The following is a 21,193-nucleotide window of genomic DNA, read 5'->3' on the forward strand; positions in this document are numbered from 1 at the left end:
CCTTTCACTCTGAAAAATGTTTTTGATCTGAAATGATATTCAAAGGTACCTCCCTGTCTCTGGCTGTTTTCAAATCAGGACTTCTCGTTTTCAGTCTCTCATCGATTGGAGATTAGTTTTGACATTTATATAGATATATGAAAGCAATATGAAACACATAAGCCTGATAAAAGATGGGTGTGGCAATGACTGGACTTGTCTAGGAACGGCTCCTTCTGCCTTTGTGTGACTGAACTAAATTCCGGTTACTTGCCAGGTTGGTTTGGGTTGTGGTTTGGTTTTTGTGTTCAAACACAGAGCAGCACAAACAGCGTTTGCCTCCATCGTGATTGTTTGCTTCACAGATTCTCAGATTCCAGTGGAAGTCAAGCAATGGATTCCTGTCAGGGAGCAGAGATGGGACCGGGTTTTGTAGATACAGTAAGTGGACGACTGACAGCAATAGGTGTAAAATGCTAGCTTAACTTTACTGCTGCTTTCTCCCCTTGCTTCCCAACACTTTAAAGTCTCTTGTTTTTACGGCGAGCACTATTTTACCCTAATTACCAGCGGTGCAGGAGGAGGATACGGATGCTGAAATTAGTTTGGAAAGCCTAATTTGAGCTGTAGCGATACAAACCGATTCCCAGCAGTTTTTTTTTACTGCCTTGAAAAGGATTCCCCTGAGAGGCTCAAGGGACGCCAGCAGCTACCGAGGCACGTACCGGGATCCAGCTGAGCCCGTTAAGGCTCCTCACGGAGGCGGGTCCCGCCGAGGGCAGGCCCGAACCTGCGGCGGAGGCGGCTCCCGGGGGCGGCGCCTCAGCCCAGCGCCGCCTGAGGCGGGAACGGCTCCGGGGGGGCGGAGCCTCGCCCCTGCGCCGCCGCTTGAAATCAAACCGCCTACCGCGCTCCCCATTGGCTGCGCCGCCCGCTCACGTGACCGCCACCCCGCCAATCGCGGGCTGCCGCGCGCCTTTTCAAAAACCGGGCCTGCAGCGGTTGGGCGGCTCTTGTGTCCTTCCGCCAGACCGGCATCTGTTACGGGTAAAGGAGTCCAGTCGCCGAGGGCTACCTGCGCCGTCCGGGCTCGGCATGACCCCCTCAGCCATGGCGGCTGTCAGCAGGTGAGAGCGGCGACGGTCCCGGTCCCGAGGCTCTCCCGCACGGTTCCCGTGCTCTGTTACGTCCCGGCGCAGGGATACGGCGGCGTGCGGCGGTGAGGCGTGCGAGGGCCCGGAGCGGCTGGCGCGCGCGGGAAGGCGCAGTCGGTGTCGCGCCCTGGCAGGACGGGCCGCGCGCTGGGGTGGGGCGGCGGGCAGCGCCTCCGCCATCCCGACCCCTCAGCGCTCCGACCGAGGTAAGAGCCGCCCGGGCTGGGGCTGCGCCGGTGGGCGAGCGCGGCTCCGGGGCGAGGGTCATCCCTAGGGGCGAGAGGAGGGAGCGGACGGGGCTATGGGCGCTGCTGAGTAGGTTCCCTCTGTGGCCGTGTGCTGTGGGCCGCCTGGCTTGAGGGCATGGGCGCTTAACGGCGGCGTAAAGTGCAGCTCGCGTGGCGTTTTCTCTTTGTAGGAGTTGGTGGGAATTGTGAACGGGGCAGTTTGAATGAGAAGAGCTGAAGCTTGCAGGTTCCTGTCCCTTACAGGTAAAGGCTCTCCTTAAGCGTACTGTCAAACGCGCCTTAGGCTGTGTTTTGGTTTGTTTCTCAGCGAGTATGGAACTTGGCAAGAAAGTTCAGAAGGGTCGTTTTGGCTACATTAGATATCTTGTTTTACTTTTTCACTTAATGATGGATAGCACGTTTTATGTATGCTTTTTTTGCGGATCGCATGTACTTCACGGCACAGTCGTATACGAAGGGATTTCGTGTATCTAGGTGTGCAAGCGCTGTGGGTTAGGTTTTTTTACAAGATAAGCTTGTAAAAGTTCTTTCTCTGTGCATGTACAGAGGCGCTTGCCTCCTTCAGCTGTGTCGGTATCCTGTCGCGACATCCTGACAGCCACTAAACATTCAGCCTTCTCTTAAGCTATCTCACTGACAGTGCTCCTTCGTGGTAAGGCCACCGTACAACGGTACAACCGTAGTCAATTGATCTCGGTTTACCTTAGAATCCAGTCTAAGCATTTTCTTCGAGGTAAGAAAATGTGTAATTCCTGGTTTTCTACACTCAGCTATCACTCAGATCCTTCTGCTGTAGATGTGGAAATGTCTCTTGGACAGAAGTAAAAAAATATGTATGATTTGTTTGCGTTGACAGTTTCTAAGGCAGAATTTGGATGAGTAATTCTGCTACTCGTTTGTAGGTAAGAGCCCTCAGAGCTGAAGATGCCGCTCTTTGGGAAGATTGTTGTCATTAAACGGAATGGGGCTGATGGAATTAGTTTTCCACTCACTGCAAGTTCTTGTTTGTTTGGAAGGTGAGAGTTATTTGAGTACTTACATACATCAAAATAATATTAGTGAGGTTGTTTTTTTACCTCCATATTATACCTTTTAGTACCTATTTGCAAAAAATAAATGTTTGTTTACTTGTGAATTACGTAGAGGAGAGGGCTAAGGTTAATTGTCAGACTAGAAAGCAGAACTTACTTTTTCTTGTAACTTTTGTCCTTCCCTTGCCAGAACTTTTTTCTCTTTTTTTCTTTTCAGTTTCTGGCCAAAGGAAATTGGGGGAGGGTTTAAAAGTAATAAACAGTTGACCAAGTGACAGTATTCTTTTATTCAGGGGTAGTTTCCTGGTGGTTAGTGGAGGTACCTGGTTCGTGTTTGGCAGTCTTCATGGCATCACTGTTCTCAGTTTTTACATTAGTTTTTGTCTTTTTGTTCTCTGAAACTTCTGTAACGAAACCTGTCAGTCTGTTCTTCCAATCATGAGACTCACTTTGACTTGTGCAGTTGTATGATAGTGGGTTTGGAGCTTGATCCAGCTGTTTTACATAAAAGATAAAATTAACATACCCAAACAATATATGTGAAGACTTCACTAGAGGATCTTACTATAAAGAGGCTTTAAATCAAGTGTTGTTATTTCTCTTAAACTAGGGCAGTTCAGCACTTTACTGACTGATAGATATCTTTAATAACTGCAGTTATTCAGCCTGCAATCAGATTCCCTAGTGCCAGTCCGTGGCTCTAAGTGCTCCTGTGTCAGTAATGCTGCCCTTTGCCTGCAGCAGAGCTGCCCAGCCACGTGATACTTGATGCTACAAACACTAATTTCTGCCAGCTTTTTCTCATAGATTCTCTGATGTTGTAGATTTGTTGTAGACACGTGAGCACTTGGGGTTTTTTTGCCACAGTTGAAAGACCAGGGGAGTTAATTTTCTTCATGTTACTGAACTTAAGAAAGTGTCATACTGCTGTACAAAAATTAGTGAACAAGTTGTTAACCTGCCTGTTTCTACAGCAGTCAGATCTTTCTGTCTTCTGTGTGTCTTGAAGCTCAAATTGTATTTTCATCCACAGGAGAACAGAATGTGATATTCGCATCCAGTTGCCTCAGGTCTCCAAAGAACACTGTAAAATTGAAATAAATGAAAACAAGGAGGTAAGGTACATACATTTTAAGGACACAGGCATTGCATCTCATCAGGCTACTGAACTGCTCGTTTTCTTTTTAGGCAATACTGACTAATTTAAGTACAGTGAATCCTACACAGCTGAATGGTGGCTGCTTTCAGCAGCCTGTGCCTCTGAAGCATGGAGACGTGTTAACTGTTATTGATCGTTCTTTCAGGTAAGCGCCAACCACAAGCAGTTAAGGTTTTGATCCTGGAGTACGTTGTGCAGGCAAAGGGTGCAGGGGGCTTTGTGGCTACGGGCTCTTGCTGCTGGGTGAAGACAGAGAAGGTGACTGTAGATAAATGGGGAAAAATTAAAGTGTCCTTTTACCATCTTCATAAACGGATGTTAATCTAGTTTATCTCATGTGCCTTTCCAAAGTTTGATAGACCTTCTTCAGAAAGGAGGTTTGCTTAAAGGTATATTTTTAATCATAGAATGGTAGGGTTGGAAGGGACCTTTAGAGGTCATCTGGTCCAATCCCCCTGCAGAAGCAGGTCAGCCTAGATCAGGTTGCACAGGAACGGTCCAGGCAGGTAATCACTAATAATCACTAAACCAATAAAGATGGAATTGCCTAGAGAGATCATTGTGATTTCATATCAACAACAGTCAGTTTTAGGGGAAAATTTAGAAGTAGTAGTTAAAATGTATTTAAAACCTTCAGAAATGATAGGTGTGTGTTGTTGGGAGCAGACAATTGCTGAGTCGTTTACCTTAATGTTGGGAATTTAGTCATTAGCTATTTGACAGAAAATGGTCTTATGTGTTAAATATTTCCTCCAGGTTTGAATATCCTCTCCAATCAACTCCAAGAAAGAGGCGTTCTAGATCTCCAAAAGATGAAACACTGCAGGTAATTTTGGACCCATAGGCTTTTTTGTGACAAGTACATTGGTTTTAGCAGTGATACAGTATTCTGTTTCCCTGTTCTGCTTTCATGTTAGGAATAATTTTTCAGCCATACTTTCCTCTTTGAAAATACAAATAAACTCCTTCAGAGAAATACTTTTAAAAAATGAATCACTTGTTCATTTTAGACTTGTCACTTACTGGTAGTTAATAATTTATGATGTTACTAATACAGGTGAACTATTAAGAATCAATCCTTAGCTTTTTTGAAGAGAGAGCGGGATGCAGAAAAAGCAGGGAGTGGGCATTGGTAATCCTTGTGCTTTAAATGGGGATGTTTGCCCTAGAGGATGAGCATTCTTTGTTCCCAAAGCAATTGGTTGCCCTATGTGCTGGTGCACTGACATACCATTGGAATTCATAAATATCACACTGAGCCTGTTGTTTCATCGTTTCTTTTCGTTAGGTACTTTTCTGCTTCTTGGCTTCTTCTCCATTGAAAGGGATGGTATCAGATGTGAAGACAGGACCTGTTGAAAGTGTTTTCTTAAATGTTTTAGTTCTGTTATTTAGATAAAAGACAGTGAGATTCAAATATGCCTCTGGATTCTTATGCCTGTTAAACATACTGATCAGGGCCTCAAATGTGTGTTGGTCAATGTTCTTAAAGTTTGAAATATTCTGTGATTTCATTTGAGTACTTTTAAATCTATTTAGTAAACAATGCATATACTTTCATAAATTTGTGTTTTGAATGTACAATTGAAAGCTGAACTGTGAAATTTGTTGCTCTGCTATAATACTGTACAAATTTACAGGTTCTTCATGTTCAGCAGGTGGCAGAAGTGGAATTATTACACAAACAAACGCCAGGATCTAAAGGTCTTCGTGCATCAGGTTGGTACTTGTTTTATGGGCATTTTGTTTTCTTTTTTTTCCCTTAAACTGCATGTATTCTTAGCATAAGAGGAAAAACAATCCTGGAAAGAGCAAAATAAATGTATTTTAAGCCTTTCCAATCTGAGTACAATGCACCTTCCTCTCTCAGTGTACCATCTCATCATACTTGGATGCTGTGGTTTACCAAAGTGAAGTCTTGACACGAGAAATCAATTTAATTTCATCCTGACGATTTGGCAGTGACAGTTAACCTGGAACTGGCAAAATCCATATCTATTCCTTAAGTGCAAACTGAGTTTATGAAGATGGTAGCTAACAAAGGAGTTCAACACACCAGCTTTGCAATGGCTGTTTTGCATAGACCCAGTGAAAATCTTCTTAAACTACTAAGTCTGGGTAGTTATAGAGAGTAGATTGAGTAAATGCCAGGACTGCAGCTTTCCATCGTTCTCTTGTGAATTTTCATAGGAAGATGCAAAGTTTATTAGAGAGAAGCTGTTTATCTACAGACTGATTTTTGTTCCAGTGAAAAGCCCCAGACTGTTTCAAAGTCTGCCATTTCTGTGGGTTGTTGCAAATGCCTCTGTGTTCACCAGGTTTGGGTGATGGATTCCCTAGTACTCTTCTACCCTACAACGGTCTTTGCTTCGTTGTTTTATCAGCTTCAAGGGAACACCTTGTCAGCTCAGTAAAAAAAAATAGTTGCTGGTTAAAAGCTTTCATGGAAAGATTGAATTTCCTGTTCTTTCTCCATCTCACTCTGTTTCACCTTCCCCAGAAGAGAATTGACAGGCTTTTCCTTGTATGTTAGAGGCTCTACCTTCATCTTTACATGGATCATTTCCCGTCACAGTTAAGAAAAGGCTGCGTGTATCGGTATTTGTTCTGGCAGGTTTTCATGCTGACATAAAGCAGTGCTGAGAAACAAACCTTGTATATATAGATATACATGGAATATCTGTCAGCAGCTTGTGGCTTAAAAAGGCAGCTCTTACCAGCTGAACTCTTAGCTGACGTTTACCCCTTGCTCCTGGAAAACACCAAGTGAAGCACACTACACCAGGCCTCCTTGGTGCGGGGCACAGACTGCAGTGGATGGCAGGATGTGTGCAGCCACTCACTGTGTCTCCTCTGGGAAGTGGCAGCTCTGCTTCTTTGTGTGCCTTTACCCTAAAGAAGCATTGCCACAGTTCAAGCAGCGTGGTACCCCTGTACCTGCAGTACAGAAACCTGATGGAATTGGGTTAGGCCGATCTAAATGGTTTAATTCTACCCTTGTGGATTTATCATGTGGCAGCACTGAAATGAGCCATTGATTCCAAACAAAATACCAGATGCCTTACCTGAATGTGGCATAGGTTCCAGATTACAACTTCTAATTGATGTTAAACATTTAGATATGAATGTTTCTGTTCTGAGAGGGATTGTTATTGCCAATAGCTTTATTTACAGTACTGTATATCCTGGACCTTGGTTGACTGTCTGGGGACAGGAAAGGAAGGAATTTTTATCTGTGTTTGTGGAACTTAAATTTGTAGTTCTGCAATTCTTTAGTAACTCTACATAGTTTTTGCTTTGCTTTGTAGATAAGACTGAGTGTGAAGAAAAAAAGGGCAACGAAAATAAACAAAATACAGAGGAAAATATTTCTAAGACTTTACCTGTCAAACTACAAACACCCAAATCTTCACACAGAATACATCCATCTAGCAAAATCCAAAATGAAATATCTCCCTTTGGTAAACTCTATGAAAAGCTGAAAGAGGAGATTAAAGTGAGAAGACTTCTACACAAGGGAAATGAATCTGAACCAGCTGCCAAAGAAGATGGCACAAGTGTTCCCCTAAAAGCAAGCACTCAAATTTCATCATCAATTTGTGCTTACGATCTGGGAAATCTGAGTAAAGAAAAAGGAATAGACACAAGTGGAAATAAGGAAGCAGGTAAAACAGAAATCAAGCAAGATGTAATTTGTTTAGAACTTGACCAGAACTTGACTGCAGGAAGTGCTACAAAGAAGAGTTTTACCCGAAGTCCTCGAACTCCAAAGGAAGTGTCAAGACATACAGAGAGAAGTCACTGGCAGCATAACAGTGGCCTAAGTACAGCTGGCAAGTCTGAAGGTACTGAAGTTACAACCAAACCCAGGAAGGAGAGTGATGGAAATGCAGCATCTTCACTGAAGCAGTGTTCTATAGAGAGGTCTGTAACAGCATTAGATAAACCAGCACAAACAACAAGCTGGGTGAGTGTTTCTGAAGTGAGTATAGACGTTCTGTCTACACCAACACGCAGAAGGAAGAGCCTCAGGTCTCTTTTGTCGCTGACCAAAGAGCCTGGTGGAATGAATCCTGTTCATATTGATACTCCAACAACTCAGCGATGTGTGTCAATGAAACGTGAGCCTTTGTCAGATATTGCAGCTGAAGCTCCAAGGGAAGATTCAGTGTGCAGAGATGATGGCGTCAAACAGCTGCCTTTGGCAGAAAACAAATGCTTAAAACAAAGACGAAATAGTAAACAACAGACCCCAGGAAAACCTGTGAAAGAAGTGCTGGAAGAAATCTGTGATCAGGCAGCTTTGAACTTCCTTAAATCAAAAGAGGGGCATTCTGAAACTCCTCCTTCTGATTCCAGGAGTCCCAGAAGAAATAACAGGCAAAGTAAAGAATTATCACACAAAAGTGTCTGTTCAGAGGCACTGGCTTTAGAAGAGGTGACATCAGAACTCACATCTCCTGCTAGTCAGAAATCCAGCTCTGGAAGAAAAAAGGGTAGGCCAAGAAGCTCTGGGCTGCTGCCTGATAAAGCACCAGAGGCAAATGCTGTGCAGGAACATTACAGGGGAACTGAGGAAGAGCTGGCCACAAAGGGATGTGCCCAGAAACAAGCTTTGGAAGATGTCAATGTTCCAACACCACGTAGACTGTCATTGAAGAGAAGGGCCTCTGGAAGTGCTACTGGACTGCAAGATAGCGAGGCTGTCTCAGAAATGAATGTTTCCAGCCTGTTGGCTGAAGAAGCATCAGGTAAAGATGTCTAATCCCCTGCCTGATGGGCTTTGGGGTTGATAAATTCTTGTAGCATTTCTCCTGAGAATTTTTCCACTTAGATGGGAGCTATTGCTGACACATTAGCTCTGAAATACTTACCACGTAGTTGTGTATTTTTGTGGCCAAGTATAAAATGTATAGAAAAATTCACTCAATGGAATCTATGTGTCTTTAAGTTACCTTCCAGTATGTTTCCAATTTGAAAATACCCAGTAAAAATCTTTTCTCTGGGGACTAAAATATTGATTTGGTTTATTAGAGATACAGAAATGTTTTCAATTGTTATTTTTAGGCAAGACAAAAGGGATGTCTGAGAAGAGGAAAAGCGAAGATCTATTCCTTCAGCCTTCAGGAAAAAGAAAGAGAGTGTCCTTTGGTGGTCATCTGAGTCCAGAGCTTTTTGATAAAAGTTTGCCTCCCAACTCACCCCTTAAAAGAGGTGCAATTCCTTCCAGACTGAGCACACCCTTTGGAAACTCGCCACGGGCTGTCCTTAAAAAGGCTCAGGGACTGAAGCTGTTTGATGTCCAGGTAATTGTTCAGACTAAGGAAGTTGCTAAGGCAGTTGATGTGAACAGAGTTTGTAAATTCCAAGTCTTCTAAAAGTTGATTAATACTTCTTAGTAAACCTTGTTAGATGTATGTTGAAGTGGGAATTTAGTTGCAAATGAAGATGGTATTCTAAATATCATTGGATGTCTCTGGAGACATTCAAAGCCCACCTGTACAAGTTGCTGTGTGTCCTGCTCTGGCCGGGGGTTGGACTGGATGATCTTTCAAAATCCCTTCCAACCCATAAGATTCTGTGAATTTGCATGTGTCTTGTGAGACTGCTCTGAAAGTTAAAACTTACAAGTTTGTTTTCAGATGGCAACATTGAAAGCTATTTCAGATGATCCAGTGAGACTTGATACCGCTGTATTTACTTGTCAGACATTTGTAGTTCAGCTCTGTGCAGTGATGTTTTATCTGTGCTTTTTTTTTTTCCCACCATGATTTTTCTTGAACATTCGCAGAAAGAAAAAATGTCACCAAAAAATTTACTATCCCAGAAGTCCCCAACTGCCTCATCCCCTGCCTCTGGGAAAGCAACACCCAGAGTTCCTCTGGGCTCTCCAGCACCTTGCGCAAAAGGGCGTTTCTCTGTCTCTCACATCACGACTCCATCACCGATTGCAGAAGAGAAGGAGGCTGTTGCAGAAGACCTGAGTACAGAGGAGACAAGTGGTGCCAGAATAAATACCCCTAAACCTCCTGTGAACCAAGACAACAAAACCATTTCAGCAGCTACACCTGACAAGTTGACGAGAAGCACGCAACTGGCTTTGAAGGTCACGCCCATGAAGAGGAGAAGTGGGGCTGTGGCAGTTATCAACGCAAAAAGGAGAAGTGGTGCCTCTAGTGCCAATTTGCTAGGTTTGTTTCAGCAGTTCATTTTCAATATTAATTTTAATGCTTTAAAATACAGGGACAAAACTGAAATGGGCTTATTATTTCGTTGTGCAGAGGCCACCAAACAATTAGCCTGTCTGCTGACACCCGTTGGACTTGTTGGGAAACAGCTAGGGATTGTGAAGTCTGACAGTCTCGTGTATTCATAAAGCAAATGACTAAAGCATGTGTAAAACCTTATTTAGAACACAAACATTAATTATTCAGAAGTGGCAAAGTGGTAGGATTGAGTTTCTCCTTGCAAGTTTAGCTGCAATAGGGATCATTCAAGTTAAAGTCGTCTTGAACTAAATCAAATTGTACCAACTATGTCGATTTTTTTTTTACTTGAAAACTTGCACTTTATAGCAATCTGACTTCTGTTTGTTTTCTTTCTACTTTTTTTTATGGACTGCAGTCTGTGTGCACTATGCAGTGGTGTGCATATATATATCTTGGCAGTGGTATATAACAGATAATAAGATAACTGGATGTGAGTTAGAATATTCTGAAGTTGAACATTTGAATGTTGCACACTGGTTTGAAGTAGTTTTGCAACATTGGAAACATTTTAATCACAGAGCTCTAGCTCTTGAAATTTTTCTCTTTGAAGAAACTTACAAATGAGATGTCTTTGTCATCTACTTCAATAAACTAAATCAATCTGACTCTTTCAAAGTCAGATTTAAAGTTTCCCACCAGCACCGCTGTTCACTCAGGGATTTTCACCACTCTTTACTCCCTCCATTTGTGTTGTGTCATCTTAAAATGTTGAACAACACACAATGTCTCAGTGATGGTTTCATCATCATTATTCCATGGTGGGAAGAATTCACAGGCCTTTACAATCCTTCATAGTTAATACAGCTGAATGTGATGTTGGTCTTTCACTGATATAAGCAGGGGTTTGTCTCAGTGTCTTTGGTTCCTTTCATTTTCACAGCAACATAGTACTTGGCAGATACTAATGACCCATCATTTTTCACCGTTTCTCTGTGATGCATAGCTGTTTTTACTGTTAGTGCATCTATTTCTCCTATAGTAGGAAAAACCACCACAGTTCTTAGAAGCTTTGGATGTCTGCTTTGTATCTAAAATAAAACTGTGTTCCCAATGCTTTTTTCTGATAATTTCCTGCATGCTTGACCCTTTTCTAGATACTCTGAATACCCTAGGAATTACAGCTTTTGAAAGTTCTTTCCTCAACTTGCAGAACAGTTCTAACAAGAGAATAATGATATAGTTTTCTTCAGGAACAGCATTCCCCACTTTTTTTTCTACTTGCAAAAGAAATTACTATTCCTTTTACGTGATCCTTGTCTTGTCAAAGCCTATTTCTGATGTAAATGATGTCCTACCAACATACAACTTTATTTCACAGCTTTATTCTGTGCTTCTGCTGTGTACAGTGATGCTGTGATAAAGGTAGCCTTGCTTTGCGAATTTGCAGAGTATTTTGTAAGTAGAAGGTGATGTAAGAAAAAGTGTGGAATCATAAATAATTGTGAACTCCTATTTATACAGCTGAGAATTCAAGTGGTTATTTCTCTTGCTTTCTAGTTGCAAAATCCTGGGCAGAAGTGGTAAAATCAGGTGTTGCAAGGCCACAGTCAAAGACTGTTAAAAAAAGTGTCCGGAGAGGAAGACCCCCGAAGAGAGCCCAATCACAGAAGGTATTCTTGTTCTTTTATTGGTGTTTCTAACCACACAGAAGGCATTCTTGTTTCTAACCACAGAGCAGCTTGTAGGTATTTTTCTACAGAAACTGGAAACCTGTGAGCTTTTAGGATGATGTTAAATGTGGTGATGTCTTGGTCATAGTATATAAGAAATGTAGATTTAATATAAAAAGCATCTTTGTTTATTACCTTTTATTATTCTTCTTTCTCCTCTGCAGACTCCAGAAAGAAAAGTTAAAGGTCATTTTAGCACAGGCCATGCAAAGTCACCAACTACAATAGTTGTAGGTAGAGCTTATTCCACCACAGTCAGAACGGCTGGACAGGTCCCGAAAGTGGTAAAAAATGCCCTCTTGAAGCTAAACATGAATATGGATGAAAGCTTCACAGGTGAGGTTTTAAAGTCCCTTGCTCAGCCTGAAAAGTGTGTAGGCTTTTTGTCAAAGCATATGCTCATTTCTCTGTATGTAATTTATAGGAATGAGTGAAATGTTTCAAACTCCTGAAAACAAGAGTGGAAAGGCGTTACCTTTGGTCACTGCTCAGCAGACTGATCTTACACCAACGTGTACTACAGTGGAAGTTTCTGAACTGCACACTCCTGAAGAAACTGGTATGTTATTTGAAAAGAAAGGGGATTTTAGGGATATTTAGGGGTAGCAGTGTAGTGGTTTGTCTGCTGCATGAAACAGTGAGTAGTCTCAGCCCAGGCAGACTTGATGTATTGAGATAAAGCATCTGGTAACCTATAAAAGCAACCATTGATTTTTATTGTGTATTACAGGCATTTTAGTATATCTAGTTAATTTTTGAGTAGGTGTTATTTTCCTATTATATTTAGTATGACCGTTTCAGGCAAATCCGGTGCTGAAACATGGCACTTTTAGTCAGTTGTCTGTGGATACACATGGATCCAGTGACAAAGTTTCGTGGCAGGGAGGAGTCACTGTAGTCTTGCAGAAGTCTATTTTTTTTAATAAGCATAAGGTAGAAAGATTTGTGTTAAGGTGGTATTTTGTTGTGACTGTTTTTGCTGATAAATTTGCAAACCGATCATTGTGTCCCTGAATAACTCAGAATTCTTGCAATATGGTTTTTGTGAGAATGTAGCGAAACTGAGCAGATAATGAAACATCATGAGAAACCTATAGTGCTTTAAAATAATCATAGCTAAATGTATTGTGGTTTCTTTCAGATGTTGTGGAAGACAGGCTTAGGTATAACAAACTTTAATTCTTATGCCAAATTACTTATTTCAGGTGAGATGATGGTGTCACCATTAAATAGTCCAGATGCTTCAGAAGAGAAACACGATAGTCCTCGCATTTGTCACTTCCTGAGAGAGCAGGAGTCTCTAGAGTCTACGTTTGATGCAACATCCACAACTCCTGGAAAAAGAGAAACTCTACTGGAAGAAAGTATTAGTGTGGATAGTCTGTTAATTCCAGAAAAACAAGCATCTTGGCTGAAATCGGGAAGTAAAAAGAGGACTCCAAAGCAGAAGATGGAGCCAGCTGAGGTCTCATCAGGCATCAAGCAGCTTTTAAGGACTCCGAAGCAAAGGTCAGAATCGGTAGAGGCCTTGTTGGGCATCAAAGAGCTCATGAAGACCCCAAAGCAGAAGTCAGAGTGTGTAGAGCCTTTGTCGGCCATCAAGCGCCTCCTCAGGACTCCAAAGCAGAAGTCAGAGCCTGTAGAGGCTTTGTCAGGCATCAAGCAGCTCATGAGGACCCCAAAGCAGAAGCCAGAGCCAGTCGAGGTCCTGTCAGGCATCAAAAGGCTCATGAGGACCCCAAAGCAGAAGCCAGAGCCAGTCGAGGTCCTGTCAGGCGTCAAAAGGCTCATGAGGACCCCAAAGCAGAAGCCAGAGCCAGTCGAGGTCCTGTCAGGCGTCAAAAGGCTCATGAGGACCCCAAAGCAGAAGCCAGAGCCAGTTGAGGTCCTGTCGGGCATTAAGCAGCTCGTGAAGACCCCGAAGCAGAAGCCAGAGCCAGTTGAGGTCTTGTCAGGTGTCAAGAGGCTCATGAGGACCCCAAAGCAGAAGCCAGAGCCAGCTGAGGTCCTGTCAGGAATTAAGCAACTCATGAGGACCCCAAAGCAGAAGCCAGAGCCAGTTGAGGTCCTGTCAGGAATTAAGCAACTCATGAGGACCCCAAAGCAGAAGCCAGAGCCAGTTGAGGTCCTGTCAGGAATTAAGCAACTCATGAGGACCCCAAAGCAGAAGCCAGAGCCAGTTGAGGTCCTGTCAGGAATTAAGCAGCTCATGAAGACCCCAGAGCAAGAGTTGGAACCTGTTACTGATGAAATCGCCTTTGCGGGATTGCTGAAGACTCCAGTACAAGAAAAGGAAGCAGCAAAACATGTGGCAAGTGTTACTTCAGTCAAGAAAACTCCAAAGCTGAAATATGAACCAGTAGAGGACATGGTTGGGGTCAGACGGATTTTTAGGACCCCAAAGGAAAAGGTTGAACCCATAGAAGACATGTTTGGTATTAGTAGATTAGTGAAGACTCCAAGAGAGAAGTATCAACCAGTCGATGATTTTGTGGGTCTGCAACGACTTATGGCAGAACCCAGGCAGAAATGTTCTGATTTTGAAGAGGACTATGTTGGAGTTACAGAAATGTTTGATATACCAGAGGAAATTAAGGTAAAATTCCTGAGCTTTTGGAAGGAATGTATTTAGACTTTGAAGTCTGTGATTGAAATTAGTTCTTAGGCCTTCTTCTATACCATCTTGTAAGTTAGAGCACTTCAAATATGTCATGCTCATAACCTCTGGAGGAAAAGGGGCTGTTTAGAAGAGCACCTCATGTTTGAAAACTCTGAAGATGGCAACTTTTTCTTGGTAGCTTTGTTCAGCTCTTATTGCAAATTTGAATCTGACCCTTGTTCTTCTGGTCATTTGTTCCTATTGTGGTTAGAGAACCCTTTCAGTTGCTTAAAAACAAAATCAGATGCTTTCTCAACCTTCCTTTTTGTAAGCAAGGCTTATGGTTGTGGTTTCGTTTTGTACAGCTGCCTCATACACTCTACATTTGATTTTAAACTGTCTTTTTTTCTTTGTAAACCCAAAAGTGCTGAGCTTTTGACACAGAGCACTTTGCTGTGTGGACAGGTGATTGCTTGCTATGCCCCTAAGTCTTTCATTCATTGCTTCCTGAATGGATTCCTGTTTGTAGAGATAGCTGTATCACTGTACATCTGCCTGCCTTGGTATTTGCTTTGAAGGAACCCTAAGTAGTTACCGAGGTTGCTCTGGGTTACCCTCTGACCTTCTGGTTCACAGCTGCATCGCTCTTGCTGGTTCTGCATTTGATTAGTATTGATTTTGATGTTCATTCCCAGATCTGTAGATAAAGTGTTGAGTATCACTGGGCTTAGTGCTCATCAGCATGGACCTACAATAAAACACTACAAAATACTCCATCACATCATTTTCAATACCCCAGATTGCTTGTGAGCACTCATTTAGATGTGTTTTTTCCCTTAGGTTGCATCAGTAAACGTTATGGACTCTAAGCAAGCCGAGACTGCAGTGCCCTGTGCTAATTCCAGTCGTAAACCCGGTACGTACAAATACTGTTGCTTTAACTAGAGCAGCAATGGAGAGACAAGGTCATACATGCTGCTAGGGAGTTTTAACATGTTTCAAATAATCCCATAGCACACAGTGTGAAGCAGACATAGCTCCTGGAATTTGTGCAGTCATTGCTAGTGGACACCAGATACTGGGTTTCTGTTGGGGTAGAAATAACGGTGTAATAGTTCATTGGTGTAGTTACGTTGGCATTTCCAAACATAGCAGAGTAAAAAAGCCTCATGTTAAGGTCTCCACTAAGTTGTCTTGCTTTGGAAAGACTGACTTAGCTTTGGAAAGACTGACTTAGCTTTGGAAAGACTGACTTAGCTTTGGAAAGACTGACTTAGCTTTGGAAAGACTGACTTAGCTTTGGAAAGACTGACTTAGCTTTGGAAAGACTGACTTAGCTTTGGAAAGACTGACTTAGCTTTGGAAAGACTGACTTAGCTTTGGAAAGACTGACTTAGCTTTGGAAAGAGCACAGCCTAAGACTGACAGATACTTCCATCACATGTAATATGTAACTTTTGTGTTCTTTTCTATGTCAAAACAATCCTGGTCTTAGAAGAGAAAGGAAATGTTTCACAAGGTGAAGATTCTCAAGAGAAGGAATCAAGCAGTGAAGACCATTCTACCCAGAAATCAAGAAGGGGCAGACCAAGAAAGGCAGTGCTTCCTGCTTCAGCAAAGCAGTGTGAAAAGGAGTCGAATTTAAAAGAATTGCAAAGTTTGGGAAGAAAGAGCACCCAAGAGGAGATGGAGGAGATCAGTACTTCAGTAGCTAAGAATGAAAGAAGAGGAAGGAGAGCAAACTATGGTGTAGAAGAAATTGTTTCAAAGCACCTTGATCAGGAAAAAGCTGAAACTGTTTCATTTGTGGAACCATGTGGAGCTACTCAAAGACCAGGAAGAGGGAGAAGGAAAGAACCAAAGGAGTTAAAACATCCAAGTGAGAATCCTGAGTCTTGTGGCAAAGATTCTTCAGTGCTCCAAGAAGAACCTACAAATACAAAACAGATTTTGCAGGAGTGTGGCATCAGGGACGTATTAAAACCTGAAAGTGATCCAACCCCAAAGACAAGGAGTGTTTCTAGTAGCATTCCAGATGAACAATGTCAACTGCAAACAGGTTTAAAACCCCCTGAAAATAAAACTAATGCAGGTGGTGCAGAAGAGAGTGAAGAAAAGCTTCTTTCACCTAGGAGGAGATCTAGGGGAGGAAAGGAAGTAGAAAACACAGAAGTACTGCTGTCTCCTAAAAGGGGAAGAAGAGCTAGAAATGACCAGCTTAAACAAGCTCCTTCAGAGGACCTTCATGGCACAAGGAGGCTTCGTAGACACCCGTCAGCCAATAGGACACAAAGAGATGAACAGACTTCTGCCAAAGATGCTGAGGCTGCCACAGCTGAAGAATCTGAAACCAAAACTAACCTTGAAATAACGGAGAAAAGAGTGAAGTCTTTGAGAAGTGCTAGAAAGTGCTCCACTGAAGTCAGAGCAGACGCTTGTGGAGTGGCACCTGAAAATACACCAAACATTCGGGAAACGGAGGAAGCTTCAACCGAAACTGATCCTGAAACACATTCACATGTCAAAAAGGAGATTAAAGTATCTCAGGGAGATGAAACAGTAAATGCTCAGGAAAATACAACAGAGACATCTCAGAGATTAAAGGCAGAGTCACCTTCTGGAGAGACAAACAAAATGCCAGTTACCACGCTCAGCTTGGAAGCGACCAGAAGTAGAAACAGGAGAGGCAAAAAGGACTCTTTGGAGAAAAAGACTGATGAATTTACCAAAGATATAAACACTTTAGAACTAGTTACTCCTAAATTTAAGTCAGAAACAGAAATGGATGAGTCTTCTCTCACAGATTCTTTGGGCTCCGTTTGTGTCAGGAATATGTCGCAAGTCACAAAGGACCAGAAGAGCCCAGCTCCCACATCACCTGCTCATAGCGGTCAAAGGCAGACGAGAAATCGACAGAGGACACTCAAACCAAAACAAACTGAAATCCAGCAAGAGGATCAAGCACAAAACAATGGACTGACATGTAGAAGAGGCAGAGGTAAAACAGTTCATTTTGAACTTAAAGACAGTTCCAAAACAGCTGAAGGAAAAAAGGGTTTACCTGAGGATGACAAAGTGACTCGCAAGAATGAACAATGTGCGACTTCAGAAAGTGCTCCTGTGCAAGTAAGGAGGAGCAGAAGAAGGCAAGTTGATTCGGTGCCACAGATAGCTTGTTCTACCTCTGTGGAACAACAAACATTAATTGCAGATCATAGTAAAGATGAAGCTTCTGTAAAAGAGCAAGATTCTGCTTTGGAAGCTACTCCCTCTTCAACAGAAGAGACTCCACCGAGACGAGGGAGAAGACGAGGGGTTGCCGCAGCATCACAAACATCTAGATCCCTTTCTGTCAGAAGGAGACGTGGGTTGCTAGAAGGTGATGATAAAAAGATGACTGTGATGGAAGATCAAAATCCAGCTTTGGGAAATAAAACATTGCAGGCAGAAGCAAATGCATCAGCAAGGGACAAAAGGGAAAAGATTGATCTAGCAGCAGAGGCAAAAAGTTCACCTTCTCTCCAGAGGAAACGTGGCTTGTCAGAAACTGATGATAAAGAGGAGGGTACTAATGAAGAACGAAATCCGCCTTTGGACACTGTGTCCTGTGCAAAAGAGAGGCCATTAGGAAGGGGTAGGAGGAAAGTAACTGCTTTGCCATCTCACACAAGTAATTACATCTCTCTGAGAGGAAAACGTGGTGTGGCAGGAAATAATGGCAGAGAAGAGGGTCCTAAAGGAGAGCAAAGTGTTTCATTAGAAACTTCGGATTCGTCTGTAAAAGAAAATCCACGGAGAAAAGGCAGGAGAGAGATGGCTGCCTTGTTAGAAGCCCCAAATTCTACTTCTGGTCAGGACAAACAGGGCTTATCAAAAGAAAGTGGTAGAAAGACTAATTACAGGGAAGCAAAAAGGCTGATTTTGGAAAATTCTCCTTCCCATGAAAAAAATGAGCTTTCAAAAGCAAAGTCGAGGACAACAGTCACTTCAATGGCTCCTAACTCCACCTCACTTCAAGGGTCTGCAGAAGATGGTAAGAATGAAACTCCTGGAAAACAAGAGAGTATGCTTTTGGAAGCAGCTCCATCTGCAAAAGAAAGTTCACCAAGAGTGGGCAGAAGGAAAACAGTTTCTTCCAAATATGAAGAAGCTAGTTCCACATGTCTCAGGGAAAAGTCTGGCTTGTCCAGAGCTAAAAGTCAAAAGAGGATTCTTAAAGAAGGTGAAGATACATCTTCAGAAAATAATTCATCCCAGGGAAAAACAAGGCAATTGAGGAATAAAAGGACAAAGGTAGAATTCAGATCAGAGGCAGCTACTTCTACTTCTGTCTGTAAGAACGGCGCTGTGCCGGAAAATGGGAACACTTTGGATGCTCAGAATGTGTGTTCCATGGTCACTGGTTCTGACAAGAGTCACCAGGCTGCAAGAGGAAAAGAGCTTAACCCTGTTCAACAGGCAGCTCCTGCTGCTCGCAAAAGAAAGTGCCTGTTGCCAGCAGATGATGTGGCACCCAAGAGAGTCAAATCAGGTGAGGCAACAATCTATTTTCTCCTTTCAGGGTAGAGCTGTTACGTTGGGCTGTAACAATAATGTGCATGAACTGCTCAGGTTCCTGGGGGTTGCCCCGTGTTAATGCAAAGAGCAGGTCTGCAACAGGGCAAGAAGAATGGAGTCAATACAGTCTGTGTTTCGTATGAACAAGATGTTTTTCCTAAGTAGAAGGGATTGGTGTTATAGGATATGACACCTGTTCTTCCTCTTTGGACATATTCATCTGTCTTTGTGCTCTCCTATAATACAGTCTGCCTTGATCCTCAACCAGAAGTGGTAGCTGAAGGAAATAGAGCAACTGCCTCACGTGCAGAACAAGGTGGTAATGAGAGAACACGAGAATCTCATGTTTGTAGCACTCATTGTTCACCTTGTTTTCTCCTAAATAACCACCCATGCTCCTGCTTTTATATCTCGGGGTTTTGGAGGACCTTTACTAGTCATTAGCTGTTTTTTGATGGGATTTTCAGCTGAATGGGATGTAACTTATAAATTACCATGATGCAATTAGAAAGTGTTGCCAAACAAAGGTATGCAAATAGAAACAACAATGACTCTTTAGAGCTCCATACCGAGGGGTGTCCTGCCAAATTGTGCGAGAAACCTGACTGTGGTTTGACCTTGCCCTTGGATTCATTTCTCTTTGGCTCTTTACCTTTTCTGTTGCCTGTGCTTGTCCTTGTGTACATCTTTTTAGCCTTCTATCTGTATTAGATTGTTGAGTGATCATTTGTTGCCCTGTACACCTTTGTGGTTCCTGCTTCCAGACACTGCTATACACCCTCACCAATCAAGTGATCTCTTGTGATGCTTTGCTACCTGGCCAGACAGTTTCTCTTCCATGGAGGCTGTCTTTCCCCACATGGGTTTTAGTGACTTGTGCTTGAGTTGATGCTTATCTCTTGGAGCAACTTCAGTTTTCTGTGCTATCCAGATACTGGCACAGGTGTCTAGTCTTTCGAGGTAAAGCCTAACTTTCCAGCTTTATCTGGCCCATAAAACAGTTACTAGACAGTAATTTTTGCAGGTTTTTCTTCAGCGTTGCATGTGTTGCAGTTTTACATATCAGTAGAAGGAATTTTAGCTAACATGGTAGCTAATTGGTTTTGGTGCTCTCATTAATGTTAACCTACTTTCAGAAATAGCTGTAAGTCCTTGGGGATCTATCTTAAAGGGTATTGGATGTGCAGAAGGACGGGGTTTGTAGCTGGTTTGTTGGATTGATCGATGTAGTCTTTGGAATGTAGTCAGCAGGGACATTTCCTGAAGAAACCACATAACCCACCATTGAGTTTTGTATACAATGTTGGATTTGTGATACAAACTTACACTTACTCTTCTTGTGTACAAATAGAAGATGATGAAAATAGATTGCCACAAAGAGCAAGAAGAAACCCCACTAAAGAAGAAGTTGGTGAAAAGGCCGTAAGGGCGACTCGGGCTGCTGGAGGGACGGACAGGAAGACGAGATCAAGCAGCAGAACAAGTGCAAGAACAAGGAAGTAACCTTAACAGTCACAGAACCAGTTTTTAAATTGGCTCAGTAATTTAAATGGCAGGGTTTTTTTATGTGACATGATTTGCACTCAGTTTTTAAACTCAGAGTTTGTAAAGCAATCCCTCAATTCCAATTTGCTCAGAGTTGATTTCTTTATGTATTTGCAGATGCAAGGTAGAGATTCCTTTCAATAGATTTGCTGGTGTGTAGTGGTTCCTAAACCATGGGGTGCTCGTGCAAAACTGCAACCATAACTATAAATCTCTTTCTAACAGCATTTATCCCCCTTTTTCTGTTGATCAGTACAGCAGCCAGGAAGCCACGTTACTGTACTGTCAGTTTAATTGTGAGCTATTTTCTGCTTGAATTTTCATATGCTTAAGTCTTAATTTGTGTTACAGTTCTGTAAATAATCTTTAAAAGAAACTATAGATGTGTTAGCAGAAACATTGTGCTGAACTTTTGATAATTGTTTTTGAAAGAATTAAGTTCTTGTACTGAAAAGTGCCAATTTGTAAGTCATTAAATTTGTAAAAAAATTGTGACTTGTGTCTTTTGTGCTCTTGAGAGCAGTGAAGGTGTGACTGCTGCTGTCCCCTACCTGTGCTTCAGAGCTCTGTCCTTCCCACACTTGAGCTCCTCTGTGACCCACTCTGGGTGGTCCTGCTCTGGCAGGGAGCTGGACTGGATGAGCTTTTGAGGCCCCTTTCAGCCCTGGACATCCTGTGGTTCTGTGTGATTCTGTGATGGGGTGATGTTGCTCCTTCCCAGAGAGGTGCAGTTAATGGGCAGCACCCCAGAGCTGAGCCTCTGCAATGAACAGATATTGGCAGTGAGCATTTGGCTTCCAGGCACGTGCCTTCCTGTGACGGTATTAAATGCAGGAGGGGAGAAAACTAATCTCTGGTATCTAACTTATGTGCAGTTGGAAGAGCAGAGTTAAAAAAATCTCTGTTTTAAGGTAGTTTTTGAGAAGTTAAAGGTGTTTTTGTGGTGTTCAGTTGATGTCAGCTCTTTTGGGGAGTGATAACA

General features: G+C 42.6%; 1 protein-coding gene across 4 annotated transcripts; it reads left to right on the forward strand.

Moving 5' to 3' along the window:
- The first annotated feature begins 389 nt into the window (after positions 1-389).
- Positions 390-20,663, forward strand: MKI67 (marker of proliferation Ki-67). Of its 4 annotated transcripts, none has more exons than XM_062001711.1 (18): positions 390-420; positions 1,179-1,339; positions 1,552-1,624; positions 2,284-2,397; positions 3,446-3,527; positions 3,601-3,716; positions 4,328-4,397; positions 5,212-5,290; positions 6,880-8,322; positions 8,639-8,877; positions 9,363-9,762; positions 11,338-11,450; positions 11,675-11,846; positions 11,935-12,069; positions 12,716-14,106; positions 14,950-15,025; positions 15,605-18,640; positions 20,018-20,663. In XM_062001711.1, the coding sequence occupies exons 4-18, from the start codon at positions 2,306-2,308 to the stop codon at positions 20,167-20,169; spliced, it is 7,596 nt and encodes a 2,531-aa protein (XP_061857695.1). In that variant the 5' UTR covers positions 390-420; positions 1,179-1,339; positions 1,552-1,624; positions 2,284-2,305; the 3' UTR covers positions 20,170-20,663. The 4 variants fall into 4 exon arrangements, with proteins under 4 accessions (XP_061857695.1, XP_061857697.1, XP_061857696.1 ...); XM_062001713.1 differs by having other exon boundaries at positions 20,021-20,663; XM_062001712.1 differs by having other exon boundaries at positions 15,608-18,640.
- Positions 20,664-21,193: the final 530 nt, after the last annotated feature.

The sequence above is a fragment of the Colius striatus genome, chromosome 8, assembly GCF_028858725.1.
Source record: "Colius striatus isolate bColStr4 chromosome 8, bColStr4.1.hap1, whole genome shotgun sequence".
Classification (NCBI taxonomy): domain Eukaryota; kingdom Metazoa; phylum Chordata; class Aves; order Coliiformes; family Coliidae; genus Colius; species Colius striatus.

Excerpts from the sequence above, each read along its gene's own strand:
- MKI67 (XM_062001711.1), top strand. The coding sequence starts at position 2,306 with ATGCCGCTCTTTGGGAAGATTGTTGTCATTAAACGGAATGGGGCTGAT. Across the intron at positions 3,717-4,327 it reads GTTATTGATCGTTCTTTCAG|GTTTGAATATCCTCTCCAAT; the intron begins GTAAGCGCCAAC and ends TATTTCCTCCAG. Across the intron at positions 4,398-5,211 it reads CAAAAGATGAAACACTGCAG|GTTCTTCATGTTCAGCAGGT; the intron begins GTAATTTTGGAC and ends ACAAATTTACAG.